General features: G+C 36.6%; 1 protein-coding gene across 1 annotated transcript in view; it reads left to right on the top strand.

The window, feature by feature from the left end:
• DOK6 (docking protein 6) overlaps positions 1-21,848 on the top strand; it is a 240,258-nt gene that overhangs the window by 148,349 nt on the left and 70,061 nt on the right. The window contains exon 5 of the mRNA XM_066546168.1: positions 5,641-5,830. Within this exon, the coding sequence (XP_066402265.1) occupies positions 5,641-5,830 (190 nt within the window). The remainder of the gene's footprint in view (positions 1-5,640; positions 5,831-21,848) is intronic.

Below are 21,848 nucleotides of genomic sequence, written 5' to 3'. Positions count from 1 at the left end.
TTTCCCTTTAGATTATTTGCTAAAGAATTAAAATACAGTATAAAAGCAAAAGCAGTAGAGACCTCACTTCAGAATCCTATTCAGGTAATTTATTTCATATAATGACAGTGAATTTATTTCATATAATGACTATATGCAAATAGTAATACACAGTTATAAGTCCATGAAAGAAAATCTGGACTGAATTGGATCTGATTACACTGTTGACAAGTGTAAGCAATGTGCTGTGATTCTTGCATGCACATTTCATAATCCTTAGGTTTCTCAAGCTGCTGCTAGATGAAGAAGTTGTGAATGTAGAGTGTTGACTTCATTTGGAAGAACTGGAAGCTTCCTTTCCAGCTCTCGATGCATTTGGAAGCATTTACGATACATCCCAAAACATAATGACAAAAACAAATTTTGGAGTTTTGGGGTTCTTTTTTGACTTTTATCTTTCCAGGTGATGTCATATCTAGAATTTCTCCATTCTCATAATGGATAGTGTGTTCAATGTGTCACTATTTTCATTCTTTATAAAATGAAGCAATTTGAAAGATGTCATCTGATGGACACTATACAATAACAGACTACATTTAATGTGAAAAAGAAATCAGAATATTCAAGATAATGTTGGTTAAAAAAGCAGTATGTGTAGACTATTAATCAATTCACTTTTTAGGAGCAGGTGCATCTGTTTGGTGAAGATTCTATTTCTATCTGTTTTAAATACTAAATAATAGTGCTAAAATAGTTGAATACTCATACTAAATAATTTTCTATTAAACTTTTCTTGTACTAAACCATTTTCTATTAAACTTTACTTGTAAACTTGATGTAAAACTTAAAGAAAATGGGCAAATGTTAAAATGCAAATTTTTAAACTGAAGAAAAGACCTGATCCATCCTTTGCTGCTATATCTTATTTACTCCTAATTCAATCCTGTGATATCAATTAAAGGCTTTTTAATTATGTGTTTTGAGGCTTTATTAAAAAAAAAATACTCCATGATAAACATAATTTTTATTTTCAAAGTCTGGAAAATTTTGAAAGATAAATGAATTTTTGCTTTTCCTCCCTGCCTAATATTTAAATTAGTATTTAATAAAATTACTTCCTTTGTAAGGTTTTTGTTCTTTCATTGGTTTTACCTTCCTTTTTTATTTAAAAACCTTCCACAGGAGCAGCAGTCTTGCTTCCTGGATTTTAATTGCAAGAAAGTCATTAATTCTTGTTAGTAAAAATTTAGCTTTTCATAGTGAACAACGTCCTTGAATCCTCAGAAGAGGATTATGAGGCATTTCTTTGTGCTACATATTGAGATTACAAACGACAGCCAAAGCATAGAGACTTTGTAATTACATTCACAGAGCTGACTTGTTTTAGGGCATTTTCTAGGGTCTGTAGAATATCTGTAATTTAATACATAAAAGCACTTTGCATGGTTTTTTATTCATCTTCTGTTATCCTTAATCCATTCTTATACAATAGGTTTGTTTTTTGGGCTTTTTTAAATAGATGAAACACGGACAGTTTTATTCAGAAAAGCAAGGTGTTTACAGTTTTAATGTTAATCCAGTGAGACTTCAGATTCTTCTCTACCTTACTACTTACCACTGAAACAATTTGAAGTATTTGCCTACTTTTTTATTGATATGCTTACATTTTTAATGAATGCAAAGCAGAATATTTATAAGCAAAGGACAAAAAAATTTCTTCTGAAATCCTGGTTCCTCACTGCATACAGAAGAAGGGAAACATTCTAATAGCCCTGAGATATGAATAAACACAAAATGCTGCCCCTTCCAGACTTTAAGCTCTCTTTCCACCTGAAAATTAGCCACAGCTGGTCAGCAGGAGAAGTCTCACAGGTGGAGGAGTTTCTTTCACATATAAATTGAATATTTGCTTTCAAATCCTCTACTTATTTATATAGGTGCCACTAACCTGACTGTCACCTTCTATATGTAATTTTTTTACCCATCATTAAAGCTGAAATGAAACCAAGCATCTGGTTTGCAAGATTGCAATGTCATCTGGTTGGTTTTCCAGCTGGGATGATTTAACCAAAGGAATCCAGTGATAAAATGGCAGCATCAGGATCACTGGGCTCTCATCACTTTGCTCCCCCAGTACAGCTGGAAGGCCAAGAGCATTTTGGAGTTGCTGCCAAGTCTCTGTCTCAGTCAATATGCTCATTTTCATAAAGACTCTTGTGCTCCTATGCCCTGGAAAGCATTATTAAATGTCTTATTCTTGCCAAAGCCCAAATGCTAAACACCTTTACATGCACTAAGTGTGTGATGAAGCATTGCTCTGCTTATTCAAGGAGATGGGAAAGAGCAGTCACATTGAGTGAAATAATAAGTGTAGCAATATAGCAGCATTTTTTTCTCATCCTGGCTCCCCTACTCCCTGAACTTTGCTCTCACCTGTTTAGAGAAGGGAGGAGGATAAGAATCCTGAATGCTGAGGAATTGTGCCTGTTCAATCCCAGTCTCACCTTGTCCAACAACATTGCATCTTGTTTGGTTTCTTCCATCTCCCTACTTTTTGAGCCCCTTATTAACTTCTATTTGCTTAGTTTTACTAGCCAATGGACTGTTATTATCTCATCCTACTCATATGCAGATGGTATCTGAACCAAAGAGAAGCAAAATAACTTATTCAATGTCATTCAGAAGATTTGGTGTCAGAATTCAGCTGGAATCCCCAAATCTGGCCTATGATGAGTTTTTGTTTTTGCCTGGATGAGTGTAAGGGCAAAACATGCCATTAAAGATGGAATGACTGTATTACCATTAACTAGATACCTGCTCAAATATTTTCTGAACTGGAAAATTTTGACCCTGCATGTTAATTAAAACCATTTAATCTACAGCTTTCCATGTCCTCAGCTGCCCACTATTCAAACGTATAGGTTTTGTTCCAAAAGCAAAACTATCCCACCCTCAATCTTCTCCAGCACATATGTTTGTACACTCATTTTTCTTGCCAATTTGATTCAGTTCCAAGGGTGCCACGTTTTGCCCTGCAGCTGATGTTCACTTTAATCAGACATACTTCCTTTAATCCCTGACATCTCACCTTAGACACTGACCTCCCATGCAAAGTCAGCAAATGTCTCCTGACAGTTTGAGGATACCATATGTCCTGAATGCCCTTCATGCAATAATATCCTCAAACACATTACAGAAGTTGAGCATTTCATGACTAACCTGGTAACATCTAAAGCAAGTTGAAGTATTTTGTGTCTTCCACACAGCAGTTGAATGTTAACTTCAAAAAATAATTGTACCTTTTCATTTTCTCTGCTGTCTGAGGCATTCTGTCAGTGAAGATGGGGAAAGAGAAAGATTTTCATTCTCATATAGTACCCCCATCCCCCATAGATACACTGTGTTATTTCGTGTCATGCAAGAGAGAAAGAGCTGACAGGCCAGTTACTGCATCTTTCTTTCAAATGGAGGAGGGAAGTGGCAATAACTGACAGCACAGCAATGCAAAGCTGGAGTCTAATACATGATAAAAGTATGATGATACACTGCACAGCTGTGAGGAATTTCTGTGTGACGATCCCAATGACATATGGATACTGAAAGGGTGCATATACATACATATACATACGTATACATATATATATATATATAATTGCAGTGCAAAGGGAAAGTTATCTTGTTCACCACCATTCCCTTCCCAATGTGGTCTTTGACCCGCTACTCCCAAGTGTGAGTCCTTCCATTTAGTTTAGTAGGCATTACATTACACCCCTGCCCCATGCACTCCTCTGAGCATTAGGGGGAATTCTCCTCAGGGATCTCAGCAGCCTCTGCTAATCTACTTGTGCTGTGTGTCACAAGACTTTCACAAAATGTCTGGGGTTTCACACATGGGATCCTAGTCATAAAATTAAACTTTTAGGGCTAAAACCCATTAGTGTGACTAATGAGAACTTGGGCCTGGGAGAAGAGGTTGTGACTAAATGAATAAATTGGGGAGCCATTAATAGGACAAAATTAAATTGACTGAAACAGAACAACATTAGGGATGACAAGTTTACTTATAGCTATGCAGCAATTTTTATTGCTCAGCCAGCAGTTCCTTGCTTTCTCTAATTCCTCAAACTTTTGCCACTTTATTCACACACACACAAACTCACACACACTCATATTTTATATCAACTCACTTGCAATATTTTAACTGTTTTGTCAAAAACATATATATATATATTAAATGTTCAAAAATTAGAGACATAATGCCTATCATACTGAATTTCAAACAGAATGGGAAGCTAATTTTGGGTGTTGCAGTAAATTTCTCTCACTTGAATTTAAATTCTTTCCTAATTTTAGGACACTGTGAGAAAATTTAGTTCCAATGATGGATTAAAAATATTTAATCCACCCTTTTTACCCTCTAACCCTTTTTACTTTATCAAGTAAATGGAGGCAATTTTCCTATCAGTTGTCCCTCTAAAGAACATTTTCCTAATATTGTTATTGAATAAGCATTGCTCATGCTCATACTTGGAATTGTTGTTAGGTTTTTTTGTCAACACTTTCAGGCAGTAGAATTGACATTTTGCATTTTTACTCATTTCAAAGATGAAAAAAAACTGTGACAGGAAAGTTGTGAGTGTACTGCACTCTCTCCCATATGATGCTATTAAGCCCTAATATTGCAATGCATGAAGGCTGGCACTTCCAACTGTACATCTAGAAATTTAACTGAGTTTTTCATTCTTTGTAGAAGCAACTCATAGAAACATTAGTTATTCTTCAAAGAAAATTGAATTTGTATTGAAATTTCTCTTCCTCATAATACTTACTTCCTTCCATATGAGTTAATGGTGTTTTACATCACCTTGGTTCTCCTGGTTTTTTTTGTTTCCTTTTTTTATGATTATTTTTTTTGCATTGCTTATTAAAGCCCATGCAATTCAGGCACTTCAGAAAATTACTAATGCCCTTGACCTCCTACTGCAATAAGTGCACTTTGCAAGCAAAGTGCAGCTGACAGTGATTGATGTCATGACCATAATAATATATCATGTTGAATCAGATGTTTCAAGAAAGCAACAGATGATTAAAATTGTTATTATTTTTGAAAATATTAATTACTTTGGCAAATAAACAGAAACTGAATGCAAGGAATGTAATTATTTACAAGCTTCAACAAGTAAACTTGGATTTGCAATTTCAAGGACAGCTTTTCCAAGAGGTGATGGCTGCACATACATGTTTTGCCAAGATACCTTTAGTTCTATTCTTTGAGAGAGGAGTCTCTGTCAGAGTTCTCATCGTTGTGAGTTTTGATTTGTAAAAAGTCATGGACCTTAATGTCGGGGTAAAAAAGAACTTCAGTAAAGTTGCTGCAACATATATCAAAGAGAACTATGCAGATCATCTGTGAAAGATGTTTCAGACTGCTGCATCATTTGTAAGGGAAACGAACCAAAGATTATTTTCCTCTTATTCCTCTCTTATTCACTAGCAGGACAGCTTCAATACCAGTGGATCCTCACTTCTGTTAAAGCCAGAAATTTGGCTTTGATTTCTGGATCATCAGAACTAAAGACTTTATTTCTTTTTTTTTTTTCCCAGTATAAAATCTTACTTTAACCTGTGGTATCTTACTTTGTGGTTTTGTTTTTTTTCCAGAACGATTCAATGTATACCTTATGCCTACACCAAATTTAGATATCTATGGGGAATGTACAATGCAGATCACACATGAAAACATCTATCTCTGGGACATCCACAATGCCAAGGTCAAGCTGGTCATGTGGCCTCTGAGCTCTTTGAGGAGATATGGACGTGACTCAACGTGGTTTACATTTGAGTCTGGAAGGTAAGAGCTAAGGAGATGCAAAAAAAGAATAAATGAACAGTGTGGGTTTTTTTTAATAAGCGGTCTGATGAATTAAATATGCCTCTCCTTATAAAGCAAGACAGAATACATGGCCTCTCCATAGACTTCCCTTTGCTGAATATTACTTTTCAATATATCCAGGCCAGTGTTTGAAATAAACGTTAATATGTCTCATATTAAAAATGAGCTTAAGCTCCCTCTGACTTTTATTTAACTGTGATTGAAATGTCATTCTTAAGTTTTATGAGTCTCACTGTGCTTAAACAGTAGTGTGGTATGATTTGAGTACTTTTGATGTAGAAGAAATTAATTCTGGATCATGGAAAAGGCTCATCACACAAGTATGAATGGAATAACTTCCATTACAGTGGATATTACTCTTTTTGGATGTTCCTGATGACTGATTGCCACCCTAGAGTATAATTGCAAGCAGGAATACAGAGAACATTGTGAACCCATAAAAAGGCTAGCTCTTTTTCCTGCCTGCAGTTTTAATCCTCATTGCCATTTCCATCTTCAGATCAGTTTTAAATTTCCTTAGAGCTCTGTTATGTCTCTCTTTAATGCATTTCATACCTTGCCATTAGGTTCACTGCCTTTTCTGCATTTCTGCACAAAAATAATTCTGCATTTAACTCTCCCTCTGGTTGTGTTTCAACTAGTATTTTATGGTTCTAGACTATTTTTTTATGGTTTGGTTTGGGTTTTTTTATGGGTCATCATACTCCTTTATGAGGAGCCTGAATTTTCTGAAACAATCTCTGAAGTTACAGGTATCTCTACACTCTTGAGTTAGACACACTGTCTTGTTAAAAAAAATCTTTATATGCTTTTTGATGTTTACTTATTCAATACTATTAACAAATATTCACAAAAGTACAGTTTGTGATCAGAAACAAAACCACGGATCACATGGACCCTACTGTCTAAGGGGATAATGGCCAAAATTCCTCTGCCATTTCTATAGCTGGGAGCTACCATTTTACCAGTAATTTGTATATCCAGAATGCTGTCACTAGACCATTTTGATTCTCTGTTAGTTTTCTGTGATGAGTTCACATGAAGACATCACTGGAGTTTTTTATTTATTTTTTTTTTAAATAGCAAAAGTTGACCCATGTTTCAACTTGATTTCAATGATTAAGCTGAGGGGCTTATTCAAATACACAATTTTAGCATGAATTAGCATTTCAAGCCTCCTACAGTATTTTAATTCCATTTCAAGCCTCCTACAGTATTATAATTCCATGCTAGTATCTGAATATCATCTGCTCCTACAGTCCATGAACCACATGACCTGATGAAAAGTGGATTGTTTTCCTGTGCTTTATTATTATGAGATAGCTCTGCCTTTATCTGTCATGCTTTATTGTCTTTGATCTGATTCCTCCCTTTTTGCTTGCTTGGGAGTACTTTATCTATCTGATTTGAAAATGCATAGAGGTAAAAAAAAAGGGCTAGAGAAAAGTTGGTATCTTCAATAACATCTGAAGGCTATATAGGGCAATAATAGCACTCATTTTAAAATCTGTTGTTGATTTGCTTGGGTTTTTACTTTATTTTTTTAATCAGCAAATCATCTTTCTCCTCTTTCTGAACATGATTTTCTTTGTCCCCTGATCTGCTAGTACCTTAATACAATAAATTCCTGATGCATGTTGTTTTATCAGAGGTGAAGCACTCATCCATGTTTTATGAGAATGTTATGCAGTAAAAATGTTGTTGCTTTAATTTTTCCCTAAGGCCTAAATATTAAATGTAGGCAATTGCTTTAAAGGAAATATTTTTGAATAGGTTATTATGTTTTAGTATGTTTTAGCAGATATCCAGTATATGTGTATGAGGTTTGCATGAACATTAGAAGCTCAGTTTTATATATTTAATTTACATCCTGAGTTTTGGTATTACTTTGTTTGAGAAAATAAATCCCTTCAATAACATAAATGGACATATTCACAAAGAGATACTATGTTAAATAAATTGATCAGAATTAAGCTTTTTGACAAATTTATATTTTAATGAATATATTGTTTTTCATTTAAATGGAATGTTAATATGGATGTATAAAACTGAACTGCTCACTTGTCTAATGAAATGCAATGACTACACAATTTGAAGAATGTCTAAAATATGGGAGGAATGAATTCAGATTCTTTTGAATTCTTTTAATCTGCCAGATTTTTCTGTATAGTTTTGCACTGAATTGGAGTAAATATGTGCCTTTGCACTATCTATGAAGTTAGACTTGTCCTGATTTTTTTATTATTTATTGAAGCAATGAAAGTAAGTATTCCTTGCTCAGACATTTCCTTAATCTGTCTTTTCATCTATCCAAAGCCTGCTGAGATATGGGGAAAGAACCATTTTGTGTGGCTTTGTTCAATGCTGGATGGAGAGATTCTCATTACCTAAAGTACCTGATTAGGGCTAATCCCATGAAATCTCTTCACCTATCAGAAAACAGTCGTTCACAACTCCATTAGGCACTACAATAGCTTTGTATGGATTCATGCTGTTTATCTAACACAGTAAATGGATCAGAGCACATGAGGTAAGAGCATAGCATTTACGTTTTAAGCATCAAGGCTTTCCAACTAACCAGTCTTGTTCTGGATCTGGGAGTTGTTCTGGTTTTGGAAGGGTTAATTTTCTTCACAGGAGCTGTTATGGGGCTGAGTCTGGGATTTGTGCTGAGCACAGGTTAGTAACCCAGGGATGTTTCAGTTGTTGTTGAGCAGGGCTTACACAGAGTTAAAGACTTTTCTACTCCTCACCCCACCCCACCAGCAAACAGGCTGGGGGTGGCACAAGGAGCTGGGAGGGGACACAGCTGGGACAGCTGACCCAAGTGACCCAAGGGACAATCCTATACTGTATGGCATCATGCTGATCATATAAAGCAGGGGGGGGAGAAGGAATAGGGGGACATTTGGAGTGAAGGCATTTGTCTTCCCAAGTCATTGTTATGTGTGGTTGAGAGAAGTTTTCCTGGGAATGGTTGAACACCTGTCTGCCCATGGGAAGTGGTGAATTAATTCCTTGTGACATTTTGCATGTGCACAAGGCTTTTACTTTACCTATTCCACTGCCTTTCCTCACTTTTACCCTTCCGCTTCTCTCCCCCGTCCCAGAGAGGGAGTGAGAAAATGGTTGTGTGATACTTTGTTGACAGCTGGGATTAAACCACAACAGGAGTTTTAATGTTTAATCATCAATGATTCACAGGATTTCCTTAGTTTATGGTTGTATGTAATATGTTCAGACACCTCGTTCTCATTATTTTGGATATTGGATACTTTGGAGGCACTGTGGAGTTGATCTGCATAGGTGCACTTACTTCTCTTCAAACTTTTAGTGGTGCTGCTCCATGTACATGGGCTAAATTAGTCTTTGACTGTCTCTGATGTTAAGCCTCTGAAATGGGAGATGTGTCCTTACAGAGCTGCCCTCCCTAACTGTCCACATGAAGTTGCTCTTAATTTGCAAGGGATTGCATTAAGTACATGCAATTTAAGAAACATGCCAGAAAAGTAGTAAAACAGCTACAGGTGAAACATATAATAGTCCTGATCAGGTGTGAAGACATCCTTTTCAGTCTCTTGTCCAAATTACAGGATTCTTTTTGCTGATATTGTAAGCCAAACAATCACCATAAAAAAAAAATCCTTACCATAATAAAGGCCATAAACAATGTTTAAATTCCACTCTCTGGTAACTACAAAAGGCAGTTGTCCAATCTTTCCTTTTGGCAAAACAAGCTGTCTGAGACATCTTTTTAGGACCATAAGAGGATACTCCCAAGAATTCAGAATTGAGACACAGAGAAAATTAAGCACATATGGACTCCTTGTTCATTTTGAAATGTTTTTTCTTTCACTTCACTGTAATTTTGTCTTTTACATTATTTTCTATGTATGGAAGCTGTCTGGTCAAGTGTATTAACTGGCTAGAAATATAAAAAAAAGAAAAAGCTGAAGTCAAGTTAAACATGGTGAGAAAATGAGGGGATGGGCTGTGGAAGCTCCAGCCAAAATTTGTCAAATTTTGTGAGTTTCCAGCAGAGACTTTGAGGCAGAAGATTTTTTTCTTGGATTTTTGAGAGCAGAAGGAGCCTCAAATCTATTACATACTCCTTTTTCTGAAATACATTTTCTTTTACTTTGTAGACAAGATGTTGAAATTTAAGCAATTTCAAGTATTTCCAAGTAATTCATGCTGTGCATTCAAAGAGACTCATTGAACCACACTAAACTATTCCTTCTTTATTTGCCTTTGATTTAGTTTTTTTGTTCATCAGAGAAAATTTAATGAAATATGGTCTTCTCTATCACTTCTAAGATCTGGAATCTGTTTCTTTGGTTAAGAAAAATATTAAGCTCAAGCATTACACAGTGGTGACATGAGAATTTCTCAGATTTTTTTTCCCAAGACTGATACATTCATTTTCTCTGTGGTACATACACAGATGCTAGGGTTATCTGAAGCAGAAAGTTCACTGTTTCCTTCAGGCACTACATCTGACTGAAATGTTTCATTTGTCTGTCAGTCCTCTGTGGTGATTTTTGGTGTTAATATGAAATGTATTAGTCAATTAACCCTTAAAGCTCAGTCACAGTTAACATGCTCTTTTTTGCTTTTGTGGGAGGAGACCCCTTATGCATGTACCTCGTGAGACAGCTGTCATGGGACTTCATAAACTGCTGTACATGCCTGTACCTCCCTGAAGACAAACCTGCAATTCTTGATTGCTGGTGGATTATCTAAATAGTGGATTAAGTTTATCTATCCTGGGTTTACGATAGAATAATAAACCATATATTTTAAATCATTCTAAATATCATTAAAAATCATAAACTTGTGATAGAATTTGTGAGTCATTTTGGGTTGAGCATCAGTATGAGCACTTGTGCAGCTCCAGTAGATAATTTATCATTCCACATAAATGTTAGCACAGAGCTCTCAGCATCCCACACTTTAAATAGTTAAGTTTGCTAGGATCTTTTCCTTCTTTTCCACCTTTGTGATATTTTCAAAAAGCCAAATTACCTGCGATATAAATTTTCTGTGGTTTTATGTTTCCTCATGGTCCCTTCACTTCTTTCTCATATCCTTTCCACAAGTGGCATATATCTCTAAAATCTGAAAATAAAAAGCTTTCTTGAAAAAGAAACATTAATCTCTTTTATGTATCCTACCCTGGCTTTTTCCTCAGTAATGACGCAGCTCTCATTTTAGGGAAAGTGGCATTTCTTAGCACTGAAAAGGTTTCATTAGTTCCTGTTACTTAGCAGTGCCAAGGTTATACTGTAATATGTTGTAATTGTAGTTCCATTCCTACTTTTTTTCCATTCCAGCTCTCAGTTTGCCTCTTGCCAAATTCCTGACCTGGAAGAAGTTCTGTGTTAGTCATTTGATTCACTTAAACCCTACTTAAAAAGGAGTTGAGTATTTAACTCATCTACAGGACCCTTACTCTGGTTTTGATCATGGTACCTAATCTAAGAACTGTTTTACTACCAGAAGCTAATATAGATCATTGTAAGTGATTTATAAAGTGCTCATTGCATTTTCCCTCTGCCAAGGCTCCTCTCAGACTGCTCTAGCATTGATAAGTCAGAGCAAGTTCCACCAAAACTCACATAGCAATGAAATTCTTCATCATATAATTGACTATGGGAAGCAGAGAGGAGAAAGGGTTGCATTGTACCTTCTAAAGCATTCTGCTTTTCTAAACCCTTTTTTGAAAATTTTCTTATGATATACAAACCTACAAAAGATTTTCTCCAACTGACAAAGAATGCCTGATCCATTTCACTTCACTGAAAGATAATTTTTATGAGAAAAACACTGACATCTTAAAAAGAACTATATTGAGAGAATTCCCTTTTTTAATTTTAACAGAAATAGTTAAATAGATTGAAAAGTCAGTGACTCTTAGGACAGAGCACCAAGCTTCATAGATGACATTCTGTAGTATAATAATGGATAAAGTTATAAATACTAAATTGATAGCAATGAGCACATCACTAGCTAATTAATTCAGCATTGCCCAAGCAGTTTTCTTATGAATTTGTACTGAGTGAAAGACATGCAGTTAGAAAAGCAATCACCCAAATTTTGTGCAGTGAACACAGCTGATATGCAGCTGAGAAGGAAAGCCAACATCTCTGAGGTGTCTGTAGAAGTGGGTTATATTTACAGAGCACAGAGGGATCAGTGTGAGTTGTCAGCTGATCACCAGCTGTCCAATATCATTTGTTTATTTGAAATGCTGCAAAGCTTTTTAATGGAATCAATAAGAATGGTGTTGTATTTGATAGAGTATTAGCAGACAGCATGTTAAGTTCCTCCTATGATCTTGGCATAACATGAATTGTACCTTTCAGTTGAAGTGCCTAATTTGCTTTCTCCCTTCATAAAACAGTCACCTCATAGTCAAATTAGGGCTTGTTTGAAAATATTTTGAGACTAGCTACCATTTAGCTTTCAGGAGGTTCTATGTCCACGTGTGAGCCCAAAAGATTTACTTACTTACCATATTCTAATAGTCTCTTTTTCATACCCATGCTCTCCTGTAGGCTTGCATTGTTGGATTAATATTCCTGAAGCTGAATATGGCTAACAAGGTTATTGCTGTGTAATGTATGAATGCAGAAGAAGCAGACAAAATAATTCATACATTCTTAATCACATTAGGATTCACTTAATGTTTCAACTCTGCATTTTAACCTTTGAATTACACAGTCAGCAACAGCAATAATTAATCTCATATGGCAGGTCTGGATAATTTGAAATATCCCAGCAGCAGGTCCTTTTATCTCCAAGAGGCATAATAACCTTTAACTTCTTACCAGAAAATACAGGAAGGCTAAAATAACTCAGACTTGAAACCCAAAACAATTTAGTCAAAAAAAAGAAATTGATGTCAAAACTCAAAGCTTTTAAATACAAAATACTAATAGATTTTGCAATGTTCTTCATTTAATATATAGATGCCATTTACAATAAAATGTCTGGTTTAGCACTGAAATACTGTTGCATCTCTCCCCCAGCAAGGCTATTTGCATGAGCTAATTAAAAATGCTGAAACTTGATGCCTAATTATCTATACCAACAGTGGAAGAGTGTTAAATGCTTCACAAAGGGCAATCCAGAAGGCCACGTTTTGCACGGAGAACCATGTAGCTAGCAAGAATGCTAAGCACAAATAAATCCTTCTTTTCTCCAAAGCTTATGAATGTAGGATCATCAGTTGAGGAGGAGGTTTGAAATATCCATTATGCTAGGGCTGTGTACTGTACAAACATAGAAGGAAGTAATCAAAATGCAAGAGCTGGAATTTGCACAACAAAAGAGGCTTGTTCATGAATATGTAGGGACCTGTGCAAACCCGTGCTTGCACATGCACACGTGGAGCATTGCAGAAGCATAAAGGGGCACGGTTTTATATGTTGTGTCAGGAACTCTGGTTCCTCTGCTGGCACGTAGGTTTATTCTAAAGGCATTTTAGTGTTGAACAGTTGTCTCTTGTACATCAGATGCAAAAGCAATTGCAATGGAAGTTTTATTCTTCTCTCAGGCTTGAGTCTTCATTACAATGAAATAATGTTGAGTACAGCTTGACAGTTGTTCACTACTGTTGAACTGAGAAAGCTGCTTTAGCAGTCTGGTTTTGGAAGGTTTTGCCTAATATCTGCCAAATTCCCCCTGTTCTTTCAGGCAGTGTTGATTCATTGTTCTCAGAAATAATAAACTCACTTATAAGTAGCAGCTGAGGCCACTTGGTCTGTTCAGCCTTGAGGAAACTGAGGGGAGACCTCCTTGCAGTCTTCAACATCCTCACAGTGGGAAGAGAAGGGACAGGTGCTGATCTCTTCACTCTCATGACCAGTGACAGGACTCAAAGAAACAGGAGGAAACTGAGTCAGGAGAGGATTAGGTTAGATATCAAGAAAAGGATTTTCTCCTTGAGGGTGCTGCAACAGGCTCCCCAGGAGACTGGTCACAGCACCAAGGCTGACAGAGTTCAAGAAGAGTTTGGAAAGTGCTCTCAGGCACATGGTGTGTCCTTTGCAGGGTCAGGAGATGGACTCTATGATCCTGATGGATCCCTCACAACTCAGCATATTCTATTATTCTATAAAAATACCTATTGGCATCTTTTTGTTTTGCTTTATTAAGATGCATTTCTGGAAAATGTGGGTACCCAGTAACTTCTTTGCTTCCAGAAGAGGTCAGTGGAGTGTTTTTGGCCATTACTGTCAGTCACAGATGGACAGCAGTTCTAGAAATACTTCTGTGTTCCGGACATAGTAATTGTGTGAGAGCAGAAATTCTAGCTTAGAAATTTCCATGGTGATTCTTTTTTTCAGTAGCTGCATGCTAGTTTCATTAGTAAGTTGAATGTCCTTAACAACAAGAGCTTTATATGTATGTCACATATATTTACACACATTTCCCAACATACTTACGGTATTTGTGATCTCATGGCACCCAAGGCTGCATGGAAATGTGTCAATAACTGTGGAGGTTACTAACATTTTCTTTAAATTGGTGCAGGTTTTTTTACATTTTTTGCTTTTAAAACCAATCAATAATCATGAAAATAATACTCCCATCTATTTATTAATTATTAATTTCATTCATTATGTTATTGATTAGAAAAAATCTGCTTTTCTGTAAAAAGCTATTGATAATCAAAACTAAGACAATGATATTGAAAAAAAACCACAAATGGAGACAACATTAGTTTGCAAACCTGACAATTTTCTTGCACTGGTGAATAATTAGGATGTTTTCGTTAAAACCTCTAAACATGGTAAATAATTCTGATAATATATATTCTTCACCACTTCCCAACAGCTTCACCATTAGTGAAATCCAATTTACTTTTTTGAACTTTTAGTAATAAGACAAATACACTTACACACACAGAGAAGTATTTCAATAACATGTGCAAAATAATATGTTTTCTTCCCGAAATATGTATGTAACTAAATATTGAGACCTGAAAGAACTATCCAATTGACCATTCATGATTAATTGTTTTAATTTTTTAAGTAGTGCCTGAGTACAAATCCATGTGCTAAATTTCAAGGGGTTTTTTTTCACACAGCACTTTGCTAAGGAGAAAACAAGGCTAATAATTGAAAACCATGTCACAGCCCTCCTAGCATTACCATATTTTATACCCCCCTCAAGTCTTTTATTGCAACTAAATGTCCTCTCACTCTAATTTAAATTAAGTTAAGAACTATTAAAATATTGTCACATAGGGGAGATGGAGAGCACTTTACAGGCAGTGCCTACCCAGTAGCATTCTGGCAAAATCAGGCTATTTGGTCCCACCGGCTCCTTTAATCTTCCACTTATTTATAAGGTACCAAAGGAAGGTTTGCCCCTTAGCCCCTGTAGAGGAAATGCTATTAGCTGCTGTGTCCCCTTTAATGGTACTTCTTTGCTATCACAGTAAGTTATTACTATTATTGCACTATTAATAATGCTGTACTCTGTGGTGTGTGATTTATTTCTGCTGTGAGTGGTCATTTGTCACATATTTTCTAAAAAGCTTCCATCTTATTAGAAAGAAGGGAGGGAGAAGTAGCATCTAATGGAATCTCTCAATCTCGGCTGCTCCAAACATCATTTGATCTTTCTGACTTTTTGGAAGAAAACTCAGTCAGTGCTATAATTCACTGAAATCTTTCATCTACTTGATTATCCTGTCAGTGGCCAAAAAGTCAAATATGACATTGTATTCGCATGGCTTGCTTGAACCAGTATATCTAAGCAAATTTTCACATTTCTTTACTATTTTTTTTAATAATTCTCTGTCCAACTTGAAAAATATCCCCTCTTTAAAATGATACTTTAAATGGTTCCTGATACACTTTCTGAAAACAACATTTTGAGATGAGTGCCAGGAGGGATTTTATTTACCTGAAATGGCTGAAATTTCATCAACTTGATTATGACGGTAAATATAAATTATCATCACTTACTGCATTTATTAGTATGCAATGCTTAAAAAGTCAAAAACATTTGAAACTGTCTTACCATAAGTATCATTTATGGGTCAGGAATGGGATTAAGGGCAGAAAACTATATAGTCCTGGGGATGGTTCAGTGGAAAACCCTGAAATTCTTTCAGATGAGGGCGCCAACCCTTTATTTAATGAAGGCTTGATCATGTGTATCTCTGCTCATCTAAGATTCTGCTTCTGCCATCAGAGAACAAAGAGCAATAAAACAAAGAGCTTGCTGGGACCAAGAGAAACTGAAGAGATTGGTGAAAATGGAAGGGAAAGTATGTGGGGATGGCACAACAGAATGGGCTAAGCATGTGGAATAGGAAATAGGAGTGTGGTAATTAAACTGGCTGGTAAGACAGAACTTGATAGGGAGAGACTTCTTAAAAAAATCCAGAAGGTAGCTGGGTTTGGAAATGTGTATCACCTAAGGAGCAGTATGTAATCACAAAGTGGGGAAGATATGAGCAAAGGTAGCAAGAAGACATTGTCCAGGATAAGTGTTTGTCATTAGCACATGTTGACAAAACAACCTCAAAGGCTTCATTCCACAGGTACTTTGCCTTTTTTACCAGATGCTTCTTTAGGGCCCATGAGACCAATTTCTCAGAGAGGAAGGAAAAAAAACAAAAAGAAAAAATGTATGATTAGCTCTCAGCTTTAGAAACGCAGATGAAATGGAGGACAGCCAAGCAAAAGTGTTCTGTGCACATGGAAGTAGTGTCAAAAGCTGGTAAAAGGCACCATCAGTGAAATAAAAGTAGAAATAGCAATATACAAAAAATGAAAAAGTATATTAGCATTCATCTGGAGACTAAGAATCTGTCTGTGATGTAAAGAATACCTGTAATATAAATGTTCCAGATTGACAAAATGTGGAAATACTGTAAAAGACTTTTCCAGTGTTACTAAGGATATTCAAAATGTTTTAATGGCATATGTGGAATAGCCACAAACATGCCCCAGCTATTATGTGTAAGTGTCTGGTAAAGGCAGGGTCACCTTTTGCTACATAAGAACCAGGAATACACATTATGTATCATTCTGCACATCAGGGATTTTTACCCCTTCTCTTTTGCTCCCAATACTGATTTCTGTTTGGGTAACTGTATACAAATTTTTGGTGAAGCAGTAGGTATTGCAACTATAGTTCATGAGGTTTTAAACCTGGCATACAGAATCGTGGACAGAAGGGATTGGCACATTCCAGTGTTCTGAGCAGTTCCATGTTATAAATTTCTTATAAACACCAGTGTAGAACAGTAAGTGTCTAAGTATAAGTCAGTGTAGAACAGTAGAAGCCTAAACTCTGGAATATTGGACTAGACAAGTAAACTCCAGTGTTAAAGAAGCTTGTTAGTATTTTTTTTTCACAGCAAAGGATGATTGCTTTTTTCATTTTGCTTTCAAACAATGCCCCAGGTTCCCTGGGCAGAGAGCAGGCATGCTGTGCTTAAAAATTTTATGCATTGAACAAGATGGATTTCATACTTTTAGATTATACTATCCCAAATTTGTTTTTCAGTCTTTGTTTTTCCCCTTTTCTGGCAGACTTGTTAAGGTGCTTTTCTTGTCAATTAATAGTAACTCAGCGCTCTGCAGAGAACCGGTCTGAGGGAATATTAAATGGTGGCATGTGAGCACAATGACCACAGTTCTCACCATTCTTGCTAAAACCTCTTCAGTTTAAGCAAAATCCTCACTAAAGATAGCATTAAATATGTCTTTAGCCAATCAGTAGTTTCACACAGGACTCATAGTAGATACTCAACATAAAGAATATAATCAGCATAACTGATTGATATTAATTATGTGGAAATGGACATTTATCAAAATGTCAGAAAATGGCCATTGCATCCCATGAAGTTTTAGACAGGAGACATTATATGTGGTATTATAGGAAAATATGTAGGGAGCCCAAAGTATGTAACTATAAACTGTAAATAATGCTTTCTGCTTTTTTTTTTTTTCATCCTTTCATATTCTTTTCCTGTCCTTTTCCAGTATGATCTAAGCTATGTGATTATTTGTGATGATTTTCTTTTGCAGGACTATCTTCTTCCATTTCTTTGTTTCTACACCTCTTTTATCCACTTATACCTTTTCCTTCCCACTTACCTGTGTAATTGTAAGAAGTCTCTGTTTTTATGGAACAAAATTTTATGGAACAATTTTGAAGATATGAAATATTTCAAGGGTTCTCAAGATGTTATCATGCTGCCACTAACCTAAACACAAACTAAAATTGATTTTAGCTATCAGACTAATGAGAAAACCTTACAGAGAGTTTTTCCACTGCAGGAAAGGACTAGCACAAGAATGTCTTATACACAATCAAACTTGGAGTCAGAGATGCCAGGCGAATGCAGTGGGAGTTGTTTGATCCATAACAGAATTGCTGCTGTTTGCAATTGAGAGAACAGGGAAAATCTGTCTACTTCACTTCTGCCTGGCTTGTGTCAAAGAGGAAAAGTTAAAGCAAGTGGGAGTGAAGTCATGTTTCCTCACTAAATTAAATACCACACATAGCAAGTCGGCGCAAGTTCAGTGAATTTTTAATGCTTGTGGTGGGGGTTGCACATTTTCTGTGATTACTTTTTGATGTTACTGCACACTCAGTTTCCCACTGAAGGCACTATTTGACCCCTGGTGTCAGCATACATGTCTAGCTAAAGTTCAGGCCAGAACCACAGCCTTCAGCCAAGATATTCAATTCTAATTCAGTGTCTGACAGATACAGCTTTGTTTTTTTTAAACAAATCCCGGCCTTGTTTCATACCTGGCGCTGTTGCCTACCCCTGGGGTCGCTGCTGTTGGAGTTGACAACCTACCACTTCTGAGATTAGTGTTGATGAGTCCTTGAATGTCATTAGCATATGTTAATTACTCATTAGTGTATGTACATAGCATGGTGAGTGGACAGCCGTGCGTGCCCATAATATTTGCATTTGACTTTCTGAAAATTCCTCTATGGCCACAATGGTCAAAGCAGCATCTTTCACACTTTGCAGGTGGACTGACATTGAGAGAAGTCAGCAGTGCTTAAATCCCCACCACAATAAAATCACAATGTGCTGAAAGCTTCAGAAGAATGACTGACCATAAATGCTTTAATGGCTGAAATCACTCTTGATGGTGCATTTAAATGGGGAAGTGGTGGGAGGAACACTTGAAGTGCTTATTTTGAAATACTCAAAAAACTCAACATAGAATGCTCAGGGTGCTCCTTTCATCATTTCTTCACACTTTTTGTGTCCCACTTTTGAAATGAGAGAATGCAGCATTCATTCTTCATAAACTGGGAAAATTGATGTTTCGGATGCGTGTTAAAATTATGCCTGTGACTACTTCATCTTTTTTCCTGTTTCTATGGCTCTAAACATGGCTCTGTATTAGTTCCTTCATAATTTTTACTTCTATTTTTCTGCTATTATTCATCAATCAAACACATTAATTGCATTAGTTCATTCCTGTTCAGCCGTCCAGAAATTTTTCTTTCTCTCCTTATGTGGATATACTTTGATCAGGAAATACCTACTTTGCATGCTGGCTGTCAAAATAAAATGACAAAAACACAGCATCTGCCTGCTTCACAGAAGGCACAGTTTGTTTCCAATACCATTCAATCCACAAATAAAAGGTCAGTGAGACATTATACAAGAAATGCACTTGTAGATGATTTCAAATGTTAAATTCTTGGTATCCTACTTATAGGTATGTGTAGATGCAAAACTGGGGATTATTACAAAACTGGAATCCCAGGATCACAGATTGGGTGAAGTTGGAGGTGACCACCTTCTTTAACTTTAAGTTGAGCATCATCAGGTATTCCAAATATTATGTGCAGTGTCACAGCTTCTAAATATCTCAAGTTTCTCAAAGATTAAATAAAATTAACAGATATACCTATACAAATTCAATCCTTGTCTGTTACTGTTTTAACATCTGTTAACTGGCAAATGTCTTCTTAAAACAACAGTTCCTTTCTGAGAGAGGATTGAGTTAACTCCAGAATTATATCTTATTGTGTTCAGAATTAATGCAGACTCTAGGGATTATCATCTGACAAAATTTCCATCCCCAGCACCCTGAGTGAGGAATAGTCCTGAAGATAACAGTCCTGGAGGGCTCCAAAAGAAAAAATAAAAAGGGAGAAAATAAAGATCTTGGGTCACTAAGTTTTATTGTTTTTCTTATAGCAAGTAGTGATGTGCTGCCACAGGGCTCCTGTACTATTACACTGCCATTTATTTTAACCAGTAACGGCCTTATTTGGGTATTATATTTAACATTTTTTATTTGTCAAAGTCAACAGTATTAATGTAGATTAAACGTTGTTTCCCCTGTGTACTGCTCCTAAAGATACAGAAAGAAACTGAATAGTATTGTTATGGGATATTTGTCTTTGTTGGGGAATAATAGCTCTTAACAGGATTGCAGAAGTCCTGTAGAAATATCTGTACTTGCATATGATCCCAGATTCCAGCACCTGGAACTTGTATCTTTCTTGTTCAAAAGTGAGATGAAAAATAATAGCCAAACCATGGTGAGTGAAAAGGTTTAGTCAGACAAATTTAGCTTATGGTAGTCTTTCAAACTCTTTATCAGACCAGTGTTTTACATTGGTGTGTTGTACAGCCAGCCATAACTGCTCCTTCTGTACTAAAATGAAAATAGTAATATATGAGCGCTTGGTTTATCTTTCACAAAGCTGGTAAGGATAGATGCTAGTCCAGTAGTTAAATAGTATTAATTAATGGTGTTAAATAGTATTTCACCATTACCAACAAAACCCGAGCTCTTCAAATTAACAGAGCTAATTATCTAACAGCATTTTCATGTCTGTTCTATTACATAAACTGTGAAAAATGCAAATGTGTTGTATATTTAAAAACATGTCAACAATTGGCTTTATTATCTTCTCTTTCTTTTAATAAGTGTGACTTTTTCTGTAAAGAAAATGTTGCAGTGTCAAAAGTCTCCATAAAGTGGGTTGTTTTATATATACATATGCATTAATTACATGCATTGATTTCTTAAATAATATGAACTGAATACTAATGAAAGAAGGTAATTTGCATGTGCAACTTAGAATATTTCTTACTTAGAGGTGATGAAAGCACAAACAGCATAGTTCAGTTGCCACCATCAAAACATCTAGGTCATGTTTTATGAAAATAGTCCATAAAGCAGGAAGAGACAAAAAATGTAGATATGGTAAATTACTTGGTTTCTACTTCTTGGACTCCAGAGTATTGCTTCTAGTAGTTAGGAACAATGTCTTGGTATTGGGTGTATTGGGTTTGTGTGACAAGGCTTTGGTAGCAGGGGACTACAGGGGTAGCTGCCAGAAGCTTCCCCCATGTCTGACAGAGCCAGTGCCAGCCAGCTCCAAGACAGAGCTGCTGCTGGCCAAGGCCAAGCCCATCAGGGTCAGTGGTAGCCCTCTGGGACAATGGATTTATGAAGCAGGGAAAGAAACCCTGAAGAACAGCAACTGCAGCCAGAGAGAAGAGTAAGAATATGAGATACAGCCCTGCAGACACCAAAGGCAGGGGAGAAGGAGGGGCAGGGGGTGCTCCAGGCATGGAGCTGGGATTTGCCGGCAGACTATGGTGAGGCAGCTTGGAAGTCCATGGTGGAGCAGAGATCCACCTGCAGCCCGTGGAGGATCCTACAGTGGAGCAGGTAGATGCCAAAGGAGGCTGTGGCCCTGTGGGAAGCCTGGAATAGGCTCTTGTCAGGGACCTGTGGGCTCCTGACAAGAGAGAGGACCCATGCTGGAACAGATTGGCTGGAAGGACCATGGAGAGAGGAGCCCATGCTGGAACAGATTGGCTGGAAGGACATTTGGCCCCATTGGGGACCCACACTGGAGCAGTCTGCTCCTGAAGGAAAACGCTCTGGAAGGTATCTATGCCAGAGCAGTTTGTGTAAGGCTGCAGCCTGTGGGACGGACTTATGTAGCA

Source organism: Molothrus aeneus, chromosome 1 (genome assembly GCF_037042795.1).
Source record: "Molothrus aeneus isolate 106 chromosome 1, BPBGC_Maene_1.0, whole genome shotgun sequence".
In the NCBI taxonomy this organism is placed as follows: Eukaryota; Metazoa; Chordata; class Aves; order Passeriformes; family Icteridae; genus Molothrus; species Molothrus aeneus.
This window is presented reverse-complemented; position numbering and strand designations above follow the sequence as displayed.